Source organism: Amblyomma maculatum, chromosome 9 (assembly GCF_055883805.1).
Source record: "Amblyomma maculatum isolate TAMU_Amacu chromosome 9, ASM5588380v1, whole genome shotgun sequence".
Classification (NCBI taxonomy): domain Eukaryota; kingdom Metazoa; phylum Arthropoda; class Arachnida; order Ixodida; family Ixodidae; genus Amblyomma; species Amblyomma maculatum.
The window spans coordinates 32795349-32808579 of record NC_139352.1 but is presented as its reverse complement, the minus strand read 5'-3'; the positions used below and the strand labels follow the sequence as shown (position 1 = coordinate 32808579).

Genomic DNA, 13231 nt, shown 5'->3' with positions numbered 1-13231 from the left:
CACATTGAATCACAACTACTTCCTGACTTCGATGCTCGATGCCATTTTGCCCGCCTCTTCCTGTTCTTCAGTGTCGCAATTTATTCGGCAGTTCAACAGTGCACCATTGCATTGTCGCAATAGACTCACCGTCAGCAGCGGCGCGCCGGCAGCGTGGCCAGGATCGCCTCGAGGCGGCGGCGCGTCTTCTTCTGGTCGTCGGCCGTGCAGCCCAGGATGGCAGCCTGGAATTTATGGTCGATGGGACCCGCCGCGTCGGTGGTGCATGCGCTGAGGTACGTCTTGCACAGCGCCCGCACGCCCTTGGGGTCGGAAGTCATACGCAGCACCAGGTCGGTGACGTACTGTTCGACCTGACCCAGAGCAGACTCCTGCTCCTCGCTACGCGGAGTGCTCACCGACACGTCCACGGATTTGACGCGCGTCTGCAGCCGGTTCACGGTCAGGCCCACTTCCTCGCGGAGCTCTGCACACGCAAGAAAGTTGTTCTCGTTCTTCTATTGGACAACACATTTGTTGAGTCACGTGCATGTATCAACACGAGTTTACATTATTTCTTGTACCCAGTATGGTGTATGTGAAGATGAGGGCACGCGCAAGCGCTGTCTTCTGGCAGAAATACCAGGCTTCTGTGGAGACATATGCCAGCGCTACACAATTTTCTCACTAGGACTAGTTGTTCCTTGGTTACGTAGACCCCCGCGGGGAACACTATAAATATGCTTCTGCTGAAGATTCATTGATAGCCTAGTACCCACAATGCTTGTATGCCAGTGCGTCCGGTTGGCTATGGCCGTCAAGTTGGTTCAAAATCAGAAATGACAGTGATCCAGTACTATTTTGAAAGTGTACAATGCAGAATTTTCGAGTATGACCATAAGTTGCTCATGTGCGGTGCACCTTCTGTGCGATTTTCATATATTGAAGTCAGAATGAAGAACTGCCACTGCCACTTTCTCAAAGTACATATTACATTGCGCGTTCGCCATGCAAGCTGAGCCAGAACCGAAGCTGCACTTTCACTCCCACCTTCCTCCATTCCCTTACGGCGCGGTTCAGGTGTCCACAGACCAAGCGTGACAGATACTGCGCCTTTCCCTTCCTGTGAACCAATTATTATTATTATTATTATTATTATTATTATTATTATTATTATTATTATTATTATTATTATTATTATTATTATTATTAAACAGGAGGCCTTTAGGAACACTACTAGAAGGTAAAGCTCGAGCTGAGCCGAATACGTCGTGTGAAACTATAAACATGAATGTCCGTCTACTGCGACGGAGTACCCCGGTTCCAACCCGACCACCGGCGGCTCTGTTTCGATGGAGGCGAAACTAAATAGATGGGCGTCCGTGTGCTGCATTATGTCAGAGCACGTTAAAGGTCCCTTGGGGGTCGAAATTACTCGGGAGCCCTTCACGGCCCCTCTTTCATTCCACTTTCACTTCCAGCTTTTTTGTAACAAGTATTTCGCGGCTCCACCAAATAAAGTTTTCACCACATCCAGTTTCCTCTCTTTCCTTGGCGTGGTTCAAACGTCCATGCAGAAAACTCCTGTCAACAGATTATCAAAATCACAGTACAGTATAAAACACCCATCGTTTTATTCCGCTTAAACCACGCGAAAAGAACTCTTTAGCATATGCAAATTGGTTCACAGAAAAGGAAAGACGCTGCATATGTATCACACTTGTTTCTGTGGACACCTGAACCGCGCCGTAAGGGAAGAGAGGAAGGTGGGAGTAAATTGAAAACAAAAGAGATCATGAAGTGGAGGGCTGCGGAGTAATTTTACCCACTTGGGGCTCTTTAATGTGCACTGATATCCAGTAAGGGTTTGGTTTGGAGGGGAAAGGGGCAGTAGGTGTCACTTCTCGGTGGACTCGTTCACTTACCATTAGCAGCAGACAATTGGAGGTACACATGTCGGTCCGATTCTATCGAAAACTCACTCCCTACTTTGCTAGTAAATGGGTACTAAACAGGAAGCGAAATGGTACGACACTTCCCTGAGCAGTGCACAAAAAACTGTTGCGTTATAATTTTGACACTTTTGAGTGGACATACAGCGCTAGATTTTGTTAGGCTCTGAACATCAAATTTAGTGTTTTCAAACTAAAAAAACTCTGGAAAATGGGCCGGATATAACACAAACACAAGAAGGAACGAAGGTATGGTTTAGTTTGTAGGCTTTAACGCCCGAAGGTGACTCGGGCTATGAGAGATGCTGTATTGCAGGGCTCTGGAAATTTCGAACGCCTGGTCTTGATTGATTGGTTTACTGATTGCTTTATCGGAAGGAAAAGGCGCTGTAACGGTCTCACTTGCTTTCTGTGGACACCTCGACCACGCCGTAAGGGAAGGGTGGAAGGTGGGAGTAAAAGTGGAAAGAAAAAGAGAAGCCGTAGTGGAAGGCTGCGGAGTAATTTCGACCACCTGGGGATCTTTAACGTGCGCTGACATCGCGCAGCCCACGGATGTACGCCTCTTCGTTTCGCCTCCATCAAAACGCAGCTGCCGAGGTTGGGTTCGAACCCGGGTACTCCGCCGTCTTACCACTGCACCACCCCGGCGGGGCCGAACGCCTGGTCTTATTTAACGTACACGACATCGTACAGCACACGGGCGCCACTCCAATTTGCCTCAATCAATACGCAGCCACCGGCGGTCGAGATTGAGCCAGGCACTTCGGCGCAGGAGTCGGGCGTCGTAACCACTGCGCCACCGCGGCGCAGGAGTATACCGCGAAGCCACTGTGGCATTAGGAATATCACGAATCAGACACAGAATAACTACATCGAATGTTAACCCGTTAGGTCACCGTTGTTAAAACCCGCTTTCTTCTTGGGCACCCAGCCTAGCACAGATCAGTCACCTTGAGTGAGTGAGGCGAGCTCCTGGCTGTTGGCCACCGAATCTAGCGTGTCGACGAGCACCCGGCGCTCCTGCTCGAGTGACGATGCGTGCTCTCGTAGAAGCTCGACGCGCATCTCGACCTGATCCAGCATCTTGACGAGGCGGTCGGCGACCTCGGAGCTCGCCAAAGGAGGGCCGCGCTTGATGCCGGCCATGGCGATGGCAGGATCGTCTTCATCTTCCGTCGCCCACGTGATAAACACTGTGCCCAAGGGCTTGAATGTTTACAAGCAGTCTCAGAGGTGATGATGAGGATACTAAAAAGCTTGCTGGCATCCGACCCCTCCGAAGCGGACATGCGGCGGGCACCACACTGCCCAGTATAATAAGTAGGATGTTTTTGACTTTTCACTTTCGTACAATTTCACTGTTTGATGTCATTAGCAGGCCCGTGCATATTCTCTTCCATCTTCCTACAGCCGCAACAACAATTGTTTAACATAGGTTTTGGAGAAGGAAGGCACAGTATACTCTTCAGGGGCACCATGGCTGTTGCGGTGCGCGTCTTTCTCTCCCTCTCCTTTTTCTTTCTTCTCTACTTTCTCTCTTCTGTCCGCACGAGACAGTAGAGGTGGCTCAGCTACAGAGCCAGTAGCAGGCCCGTGCATTTTCTTTTCCTACTTCCTACAGCCACAGCAACTGACATCGCACAGCACACGGACGCCACTTCGTTTCGCCTCCATCGAAGCCTATCATCATGTGGCCAGAGGTTCTCTTGTTAAATGTATCTAGTGAGCCTCGTTTGTATTACGTGCTCCATCAGCTTTCCCACGCACGAGGTTAGCGAGATGGGTCTCACGTTTTCTAATTTCGGTGGTTTGCCTGGTTTGGGTATGAGGACTACGTTCGCTCTTTTCCAAGCTTGTGGTAGTTTTCCGTCCTCCCACACCTTATTAATGTATTCCGTTAAGGCCGTGAGTGATTCATCATCTAGGTTTCTAAGGACTGTGTTTGTGATGCCGTCGGGGCCTGGAGCCGATCTCGTTGCAAGCCCCATTATCTCAGCTCGGACTTCAGCTTTCGTGATGGGAGCGTCTAAGTCTAGGTTGGGTTGTCCCGTATATGTTGGTAACGTCTCGGTCTCTGGTTGGCCAATATATGTTTCAATCAATTTGTTCATTAGCTGGTCGTCCGATCCCTCGAACGCGTGCTTAGCCCATTAATCGAACAATCTCCATCGTGTGGATACCTGCACACGAATCTGTCCCTGACAACGAAGCTGCATACTTGCTAGCCCGAAATCTCTACTACCGGGCAGCAGTTGAACTGCCCGACTGCAGGGGGATAAAATATTGTGCCATAACATACAATGAAATCACTGAATTCTACAAATTAAATCGAAAGAGCTACCCACCCCCGATCGGTCTCTCTCTAACAATAAGGCGCGCATTTGGAGGCGGTTACAAGCCGGAAACTACACCTGCCCGGTCTGGGTATTCCTGACACAGACCGGTTAGGAAGAAGATTCAAAATGCAAAAACTGCAGCCAAAAAGGCACACTAGATCACATTATTTGGGAATGGGCTCCGGCATGAACATTGATAGTAGCGAAGCTTGGGAGGTTTGGCTGCGGAGCGGAGACCCCGCCGTTCAGCAGCAGGCCATCCGCCTGGTGGTTGAGGCAGTGAAGAACTCCTGTACCTTCACTAGTCCTTAGTCTGCGGGGTTCCTCCCGACCCCCTCCCCCCCCCCTGGCCAGCGTTCCGGGGGCGGGAAACGGACCCCCCCCCTTTTTTTTGGTGGAAAATAAAAGTGCATTCATTCATTCGTCTGAGACCCTCTAATTTTACGAAAATATATAATTATTAAACAAGCCCTCTGCCGCTATTTTATCGGCATGACAACACACGTGCGTCCACGTGCGCAGTGCAAAATTGTAACTTTATATGCTCTTTCATGCCTCAGTTTTTTTCGACTTTTGCTGTTTACATAAGATGAACAACTGCTGTTACCGCGCAATGACTATGTGTATATTTTGAACATTTCACCCAGTTACTGCATTTTTTGTTGCCACTGGGCATATGGCGTGTAATAAAGTCTTGAAAGTTTTCATTCCGCTTTTTAATTGTGGGGGTACATGCTAGTGTAAAAGTCTGGTATAGTGCCTAGAATATATTCTAGGCACTGTACGTCTGGGAAGGTGATTATATTTTTGCACCTCATTGTGAGTTTCGAAAGCGTACTTGACTGAACGCTGACCTTTTCACACTTGAGTCCTTCAAAAGCCATTTAGCCACCAGAGGAAAAGAGCTTGTTGAAAATTATTCCCATTCTGTGATAATTTGCATCAGAATACACATTTCCCTCATGAGAAAGTTTTTACTTAATACGCAACCTCTTCACAAGTGGATTGTAAATAGCTGCACTATACTAGGACGCTGCATCTTGAAAATTAGCCCACTCAACGAAACGTTAGAACGGTCTCCATATAGAGTGAAAAAGCAACGATAAACGTGAAGCAAAAAATTTCCGGTTCAATCATTTTCTGCCATTGTAAGCGGAAGGAATGTAGCACAAGTAACCCCACTTGTATTTATTATGCTTTGATCTATGATTAGATCGAATAAAACATGAACTGACTGAGGGAGTGATCCGGTAATGGGCTTCAAGTACTACTCGACCGTGGTCATATCATTACAATTTCATTCAAAAACGTTTTTACACTGGTACAGTACTCATTTTAATTTCAAGCAACGAATTTCCTTAGCGTTTTGAATCCAAGTCACGTCAACAAAGCGAAAATCGAGCTTGGGCAGCGGAATCTCAAGGCGCCAGCACCGCTCACCTAGGCCCGTTTATATTGGCGCCATCAGTCGGCTTGCAGCCGAACTGCAAGGCGCGCGCCGCCGCCACCGAACATAATCTGGACGCTCCCGCCGGCGCAGTTGTTATGGCTGTGGGAAGAAGGAAAAGATAATGCACGGGCCTGCTACTGGTTCTGTAGCTGAGCCACCTCCACTGCCTCGTGCAGACAGAAGTGAAAATGGAGAAGAAAGAAAAGGAAGAGGGAGAGAAAGAAGCGCGCCGCAAAAACAGCCGTCGTCCACCACCGAAACGGTGGCGGGTGCAATGCCGGCCTACAACAGATAAAAATTATGTGGCAGGCTTGCCCCCGCCGCAAGCGGCGGTGACGGGCTTTTCCCAGCCTCATCAGGGTCAACACCTGAGTATATTCTTGCACCGAGGTTTGCGGCGGCGTTGTTGTGGCTGTAGGAAGAAGGAAAAGAAAATGCACGGGCCTGCTTCTGGCTCTGTAGCTGAGCCACCTCCGCTGCTTCGTGCAGACAGAAGAGGAAATAAAGAAAAGAAAGACGCGCGCTGCAACAGCCGTCGCCCACCACCGAAGCGGTGGCGGGTGCAATGACGGCCTACAACAGATAAAAATTCGATGGCAGGCTAGCCCCCGCCGCAAGCGGCGATGACCTACATGTCACAGCCCCATCAGGGGAGTCCGAAGGTAGCTGTGGTCCCTGTGACGTAGTGTGTCTCTCGCGCATGCGCAGCTTGGTCGGCGCAGAGGACACGCGAAACTGTTCTTGTAGTTGTGGCTGTAGGAAGAAGGAAAAGAAAATGAACAGGCCGGCTACTGGCTCTGTAGCTGAGCCACCTTCGCTGCCTCTGTCGTAGCTGTAGGAAGAAGGAAAAAGGAAAATTGGAGGCTTATCAAGGTTAAGCCCAGTGGATGCGAAGCATGTTAAGCAGCTGCCTCAGTGTGGATGGGGCTAAGTAACGGAGACGTGCTTTTAGGTTAATCGTCGTACTTTATTCTTTGCAGCCCGACAAACACACTCTTATGGTCCGTAAATGCATGACTCTTGGTTTGCACGTCACTTACGCATACACGCCCTGAGCAAAGGCGCTGGCGCGGTTGCGGGCACAGAGAGTGACGCGACGGCGGTATAGTGTTCTAGAATTGGGAAGTGTGCCGTCTTCGGCGCGCGGCAATGGGAGCGACGTGGTCGCCGGAGAGATGAAAAGCGTAGGTGGCGCTGTCAGCCGTAGGAGCGCATCACAAGCGCGCGCGCCGCAGAGGAAACGCTTGGGGCGTCTGCTTCTGCGGCTCGTTTAATGCGTGAATTTTGTTGCATCGCGTTGCTTCTCTGGCTGTCGTACTACGGCGCGTTGTTGAGCGAAGAGCGATGATTGGTCAAGCAGGAAAACACATGTTTGCAGAGAGCACAGTTCCGTCCGTCTCGTATAACTTTGCCCCCCCCCCCCCCCCTTTTTTTTTACTGAATGCTCTTTTCCTTCCTTTCGTTCTTTCTTCTTGCTCATTGCGCGCTCTTTCTGCTGCCTTCCCTATTCGAACCCTTCCCTTCTCGAAATACACTCAAAGCATGATTTCCTAAGCAACAGCACCGCGGAAGGCCTTCGGGTAACTTTGCAGTCCACAGTCGACCTCGCTGACTACTTGTCTGCAAAATGCGGCTTTACATACATTATCACATCGAGACTAAGCCAAGACAAACTAGAAAACCTCTTCGGCATCGTGAGGCAATTTAATGGCTGCAACGATCATCCCACGCCGGCTCAATTTTTTAGTGACAGTTAATGCCCTGGCATTTTACGACTTAGCGAAGCCCCCAAAGACAGGAAATTGTAAGGCTGAAATTGTAAATGCCTTACTTGGAATTAGCCGTACAAGCGAGAAACCTACCCAGCTTCTTTCAAATCCTATTGATGAGCTTGACCGTTTGGTTGACGAGGGAAGGCTCGAGGACGTCGAAGCTACTTTGAATTCCCTTCCTTCAGATGACCACAGATACGTCACTAGGCACAGTTCTAGCCGTCCCATAGCTTACATTGCAGGATATGTCGCTAGAAAGTTCATGAAGAAGTCAAAATGCAGTACTTGCTCCGCTTATCTCATTTCAAGCAAATCGTGCGCGGTACAAAAAGAAGAAAATTAATTCATCTGAAACTTCGACCACGGAGGTCTTCTTTATCCGTCCTCGGAGCTTGCAAAGCTCGTGCACACGCTGGAAGTCTTTCACGGTTTTTTTTTTAGTTCAAGAAAGATTAACGCAAACAGCATGCGTGAATTTGCTTTGTTTTTGCAAAGCGCAGAGGTTTCCAAGTTTGGTTGCCCTACTCAGACAAAGAAATGACACTTAACATAGTGAAGTTCTACGTCCTCATGCGATTGCGTTTTTATGCCAAGTCGCTAAATCAAGAGCAGACCTCTAAAGCAGAGCAGGTAAAGCACCTAAAGCTGACGAGGTGCAAGTAATCGTGTTTGAGGACTTTAATCATTCTGCCTTTCTCTTGTGTGTTTTCAAATTTAGCAGCTTAATTTATTCACGGCCTAGTACAGGTCATTAATATTCTCATATAGTTATGTGCAGTTTTATACGTTTGTACCATATTCTTGCTCTAAGTCGCGATTTTTTTTTTCACGTCGTCCATTATGTAGTTTCGTTCATTGCTATGTGCTCTCATTCATTCATTTCGTTTTGAGTAGGACTGCCAGTTCATATGTATTCGCCCACATTTAAATAAAGTCATCAGTAAGCGCTGGCATAATTTCTGTCTTCAAGCAATCTTCGCATACCTCTATTTACATGTGGCGCAAAAAGTACGCTAGCCTAGCCTAAAACACCATTCACTGCGTTTTCAGTACGTGCGAGCGTCGACTTTAGTCTAGCCCACATAAACCGGTGCATCCAATATTAAAAATTTACATGATCATAGAAATACGTTAGACATTCGTCATTGAACCTCCCGCTAGTGTTCGAGAACTAAAGTACCCAATACGTTCAGGAAATATATCTTGCCGTTGCTTGTCAGTTCGTCGGTAATCTGTATCTTACATTGCCTGTATGTGTATTGCCGTTCCCTGACGACGGCCGCTTATTTTATAGGGAACTAGTTGTTTTGTTCATGAACATAACCGTTTTAATACATTTAGACAAGCGTGTGGGAGCTAAAGCGCCTTCGGAGTCCGATTGAACTAGCGGTGACGGTTCATCCAGCTGTCTGCTCCGCGCTCACTGCGCTCCTCCTGCACACAGCGCCCTCTCTCCTGTCATCGCTAAAACGACCAGCTCGCCGGCGGCAGGCGGCACACTTCTCAATTCTAGAACACTATAACGGCGGGCGCGCGCCGCTTCATCCCTGGAGTGACGTCACATATCACGTGATGCAGCGATGGTGGCGCCGCCACCGCGTCGCGCTCGACGGCGCGAACCGAAGCGTGGAGGCCTCCGCCGGGCGACGTCCGACGGCGCGATATGAGGCCCCATCTGCAGCCGGTGTGACGTCATCACGTGACGTCACATCATGTGATCTCACTTCAAGGTCCTCTTGCATGGATGTAAAAGATAGCCTAATCTCGTATAAAGAGGTTACAGAGCACTATAAACTAAGCAGAAGGGTCTATCCGCCGCCAGACCGTTCCCTCGGAAACGGGGAGGCAATTGCATGGAGGAGGCTACAAGGGGGCAATCATATTAGTCCCTTTTGGGTATATGCAACAATTTCAAAAGATGAAAAGGATCTACATTGTATAACATGTGGGAGATGGGGCACTCTAGATCATATTATTTGGGAATGTAACAACAGCCCAGGAGCTAAAGAAAATATAGATAGAGACGCCTGGGAGACCCTGCTGCGAAGCGAGGACCCCGCTCAGCAGCAGCAAGCCATCCGCCTGGCGGCTGAGGCCGTGAAGCAACAATGTATATTCACCAGACCTTAGTTTGCGAGGCTCCTGAGTAAGGCTCCATCAGGCCTGCGTGCCGGGGAGTCCGAAACGGAGCTTTTTCTCGGTGGAAATAAAGGTTTTTCAACAACAACAAGGTCAATGGTGGCCACCGCCGGGAGGCGACCGACGGCGCGATATGACCCCACTTCAGGGTCAATGGTGACCACCGCCGGGCGTCGCGCGAAGGCCCGAAACCTACGTTAATATGCTTCGCATAAAAGAAAATGCACAGGCATGCTCTGCTACTGACTCTGTAGCTGAGCCACATCCGCGGCCTCGTGCGAAATAGAGAAGAAAAAGAAGAGGCAGAGAAAGATGCACGCCGCAACAACGGCCGTCGTCCACCACCGAAGCAGTGGCGGGTGCAATGACGGCCTACAACAAATAAAATTCGGTGGCAGGCTTGCCCCCGCCGCAAGCGGCGGTGACCTACCTGTCCCAGACCCATCAGGGCCAGGATTAGCCACCTATCCGCGCGCGGACAGAAGAAAGTAGAAAAAAAAAGTCCACCATCTAAATGGTGGCGGGTGCAATGACGGTCACTGACATCGGGCGGGGAGGTGGTGAAGTGTGGCTATTCCTATCCCTACGGGGCTGGGACAGGTAGGTGTCATCGCCACGTTGTTCAACGTGGCGATGGCAGGACTTCCTCCGCTGCTGTCAAGCATTTCTTATCTGCATCATGAGCTCTATGCAAACGAAATCACGTTATAGATCACCAAAGGGTCGGACGGCCACATCCTGGACAGCCATCAAGAAGCCATTGAGATAGCACAACACTATGCATCCGAGAGCTGGCTTACATGCGAGCCTGAGAAATCAGAACTGTTCGTGGACCACGCGCAAGCGAGGACCCAAGCATCGACCGGGAAATCGACCTGCATGTCAAAGGTATTCCCATCCCTAGAGGGGATAGACTAAGGGTGCTGGGCCTGCACCTGCAGCGAAAAGGCAAAGCGACCTACACTATGCAGCTGGTCAAGAAGCAATTCGCGCAGGTACAACACTTTGATCTGCCGTATTTCCAGCAGAGGAGGGGGCCTCAAGGAAAGTTATACCATGCGAATCATGCAGGCATTGTTAATCAGCCGTGTGACGTTTCACGCTCTTTATCAAAACTTAAATCTAACTGAACTGAATCATTTGAACGTCTTTTTGCGATCGGCGGTCAAGACAGCCCTAGGACTGCCCACTTACACCTTGACGCATCGTCTGCTTCAGCTCGGCCTCCACAACACTGCAGACGAGATGAGTCTAAAGAACCTGCCAGCTCACGCGCCTTCAAGACACTAGAGTGTGCCACTGTTTCGCGTTGACTAGGCTGCCCGGAGCCGACAACACCGCTGCAACAAAGGTACCTCGCCATCCCGCCCAAACTGACAGCTAGGATCACAGTCACGCCAGTCCCGAAGAATCTGCACCTCGAACTCCATGCTGTTCGTAGGACCGCTAGAGTCAAGGCACTCATGGGTCAGTACAGAGATGCCCAAACTGTTCTATATGTCGACGCGATGAAATATTCATCGGGCACAGATGCTATGAGACTAGCTGTTATGGACGCCAACATGGTTCAGTTAGGATTACGGGCTCCGTTCGGGCAGGAACTCGAGCACGATGGCTGGGGAGACCGCCATAGCGGTAGCACTAGCTTTTATACGCCACATGGAACACGTGACGAACATCACACCAGTCTGACATATTCAATAATCATAGATTCACAAGCTGCGTGTCGCGCCTTCGCGCAGAATACATTATCTTTGAAGGCTTCGCGCGTGCTCTTACCTATACACTGTGATACCTTTCCCATCGTCAGAACCATTTGGACCCTTGGTCACACCTCCATTCCCGGCAACGAGAGTGTGCACGCGATCGCCTGGGCAGCAACCGTCCGGGCGCTGTCGACGGAAGCGTAGAGGGAAGTAGACACAGCGGGCGCCAGCTCTGTTGTGCAGTCTTACACCCACATTACACTATAATTCACTACATTACACTATATTACCACCCCGCCGGGGTGGCGCAGTGGTTACGGCGCTCGACTACTGTTCCCAAGGACGCGGGATCGAATCCCAGCCTCGGCGGCAGCTTTTCGATGGAGGCGAAAAGCAAGGCGCCCGTGTGCTGTGCGATGTCAGTGCACGTTAAAGAACCCCAGGTGGTCGAAATTACCGGAGTCCTCCACTACGGCGTCTATCATAGCCTGAGTTGCTTTGGGACGTTAAACCCCACAAACCAACCAACCACACTATATTACCGTACACAACGAACACTGCCACCGCCGTACCCAACACTCACCAAGGCTGAAGCTGTGGCGTGGCGTCAACTGCAGACTCACACGTGTACGAACCTGTACCACAAACATTTGTTCTTCTCCACCCGCTACCCAGAGAAATGCCCCACCTGCCAACAACATCGACCTACACTATATAATTCTGTTTGTGCCTGCCCAAAACCACCCAGTGGCATCCCACCCATAGCTCACCTCACCCTCTCCTCTTGGGAAGATGCCTTATCCCGCACGGAGCCGACCGAACGCCGGCTAATCGAGCGGGCTTAGAGAATTGCAGTGGCCAATGGAATTATGGACTGACACGCATTTATTCCCCACTGAGACCGCTTCATTAGCACCAATCCGCAAGACCAGCGACATCTGCTATGGCGGGCCTGCAGGATCAAGGCGGCACATAGTGCCCTGGACTGAAGGCTCAACTCAGGAAGAGAAAGAAATATAAGATAAAAGCTTTTCCTCCTCCTCCTTCATACCTACCAGCGCAAACACGATGGTGACGAACTGGAAGCCATCCACAGGAAAGTCATCAAGCGAGCTTTTGACCTTCCGGTCAGCACGTCCAACCAGAAACTTTTGGCCCTTGGCGTGGTAAACACCTTCAGGGAGCCTCGAGAAGCCCACTTACTCAACCAAGACACGCGTCTTACACAGATCACGTCCGGTCACCGCCCCTTGGATCGGTTACACATCAAACACGAATACCACATTGAGGAAAGGGTGAGAGTGCCAGAAATATGGAGACGTGCCCTCCGGGTCCGACCCCTTCCACGCAACATGTCCAAAGAAGACCATAGCGATCGTCGCCAGGCGCACGAGGAAGCGTTGGAGAGATACTGTGGTCATCAACATGTGTATTACGTGGACACTGCCGGCCGCCCACACCGGGGAATGGATATAGCTGCAGTCTTACACAACACGAACACAGTTAACGGGCTAACTTTTAAAGCCTACAGCAGAACACACGCGGAGGAGATTACCATCGTTCTGGCTCTCAGTATTCCCATGTCGAAACACATCATCACCGACTCGCGATTGGCCTGTCGGAACTATAGGCTGGGTTAGGCTCCCCGCTTGCCCGGCGTACACTGCAATCTGGCTGCCGATACGTAGACTCAACTCGGCATAACCTCATTGGGCACCCGGTCACCAGGGACTCAAGGGAAACAAACAGGCTGATCAGGCCGCCCGCGCTCCACAGGCTATCTCCCTCCCCTTGGAAGCCTATTCCCAGACAACCTGGCCCTTACATTCAAAGACATCACCGATTACTACAAGGAGGAGCACAGGCGCTACTCGGTCCCTTGTAAGGGACTGGA

At 50.3% G+C, this 13231-nt stretch overlaps 1 protein-coding gene across 1 annotated transcript; it reads right to left on the bottom strand.

The window, feature by feature from the left end:
* Positions 1–131: 131 nt before the first annotated feature.
* LOC146178788 (BAG family molecular chaperone regulator 2) lies at positions 132–3080 on the bottom strand. Its single transcript, XM_084580035.1, has 2 exons — positions 2885–3080; positions 132–466 (listed from the first exon to the last, which is right to left on the bottom strand). The coding sequence occupies exons 1-2, from the start codon at positions 3078–3080 to the stop codon at positions 132–134; spliced, it is 531 nt and encodes a 176-aa protein (XP_084436161.1).
* Between the last annotated feature and the right edge of the window lie 10151 nt (positions 3081–13231).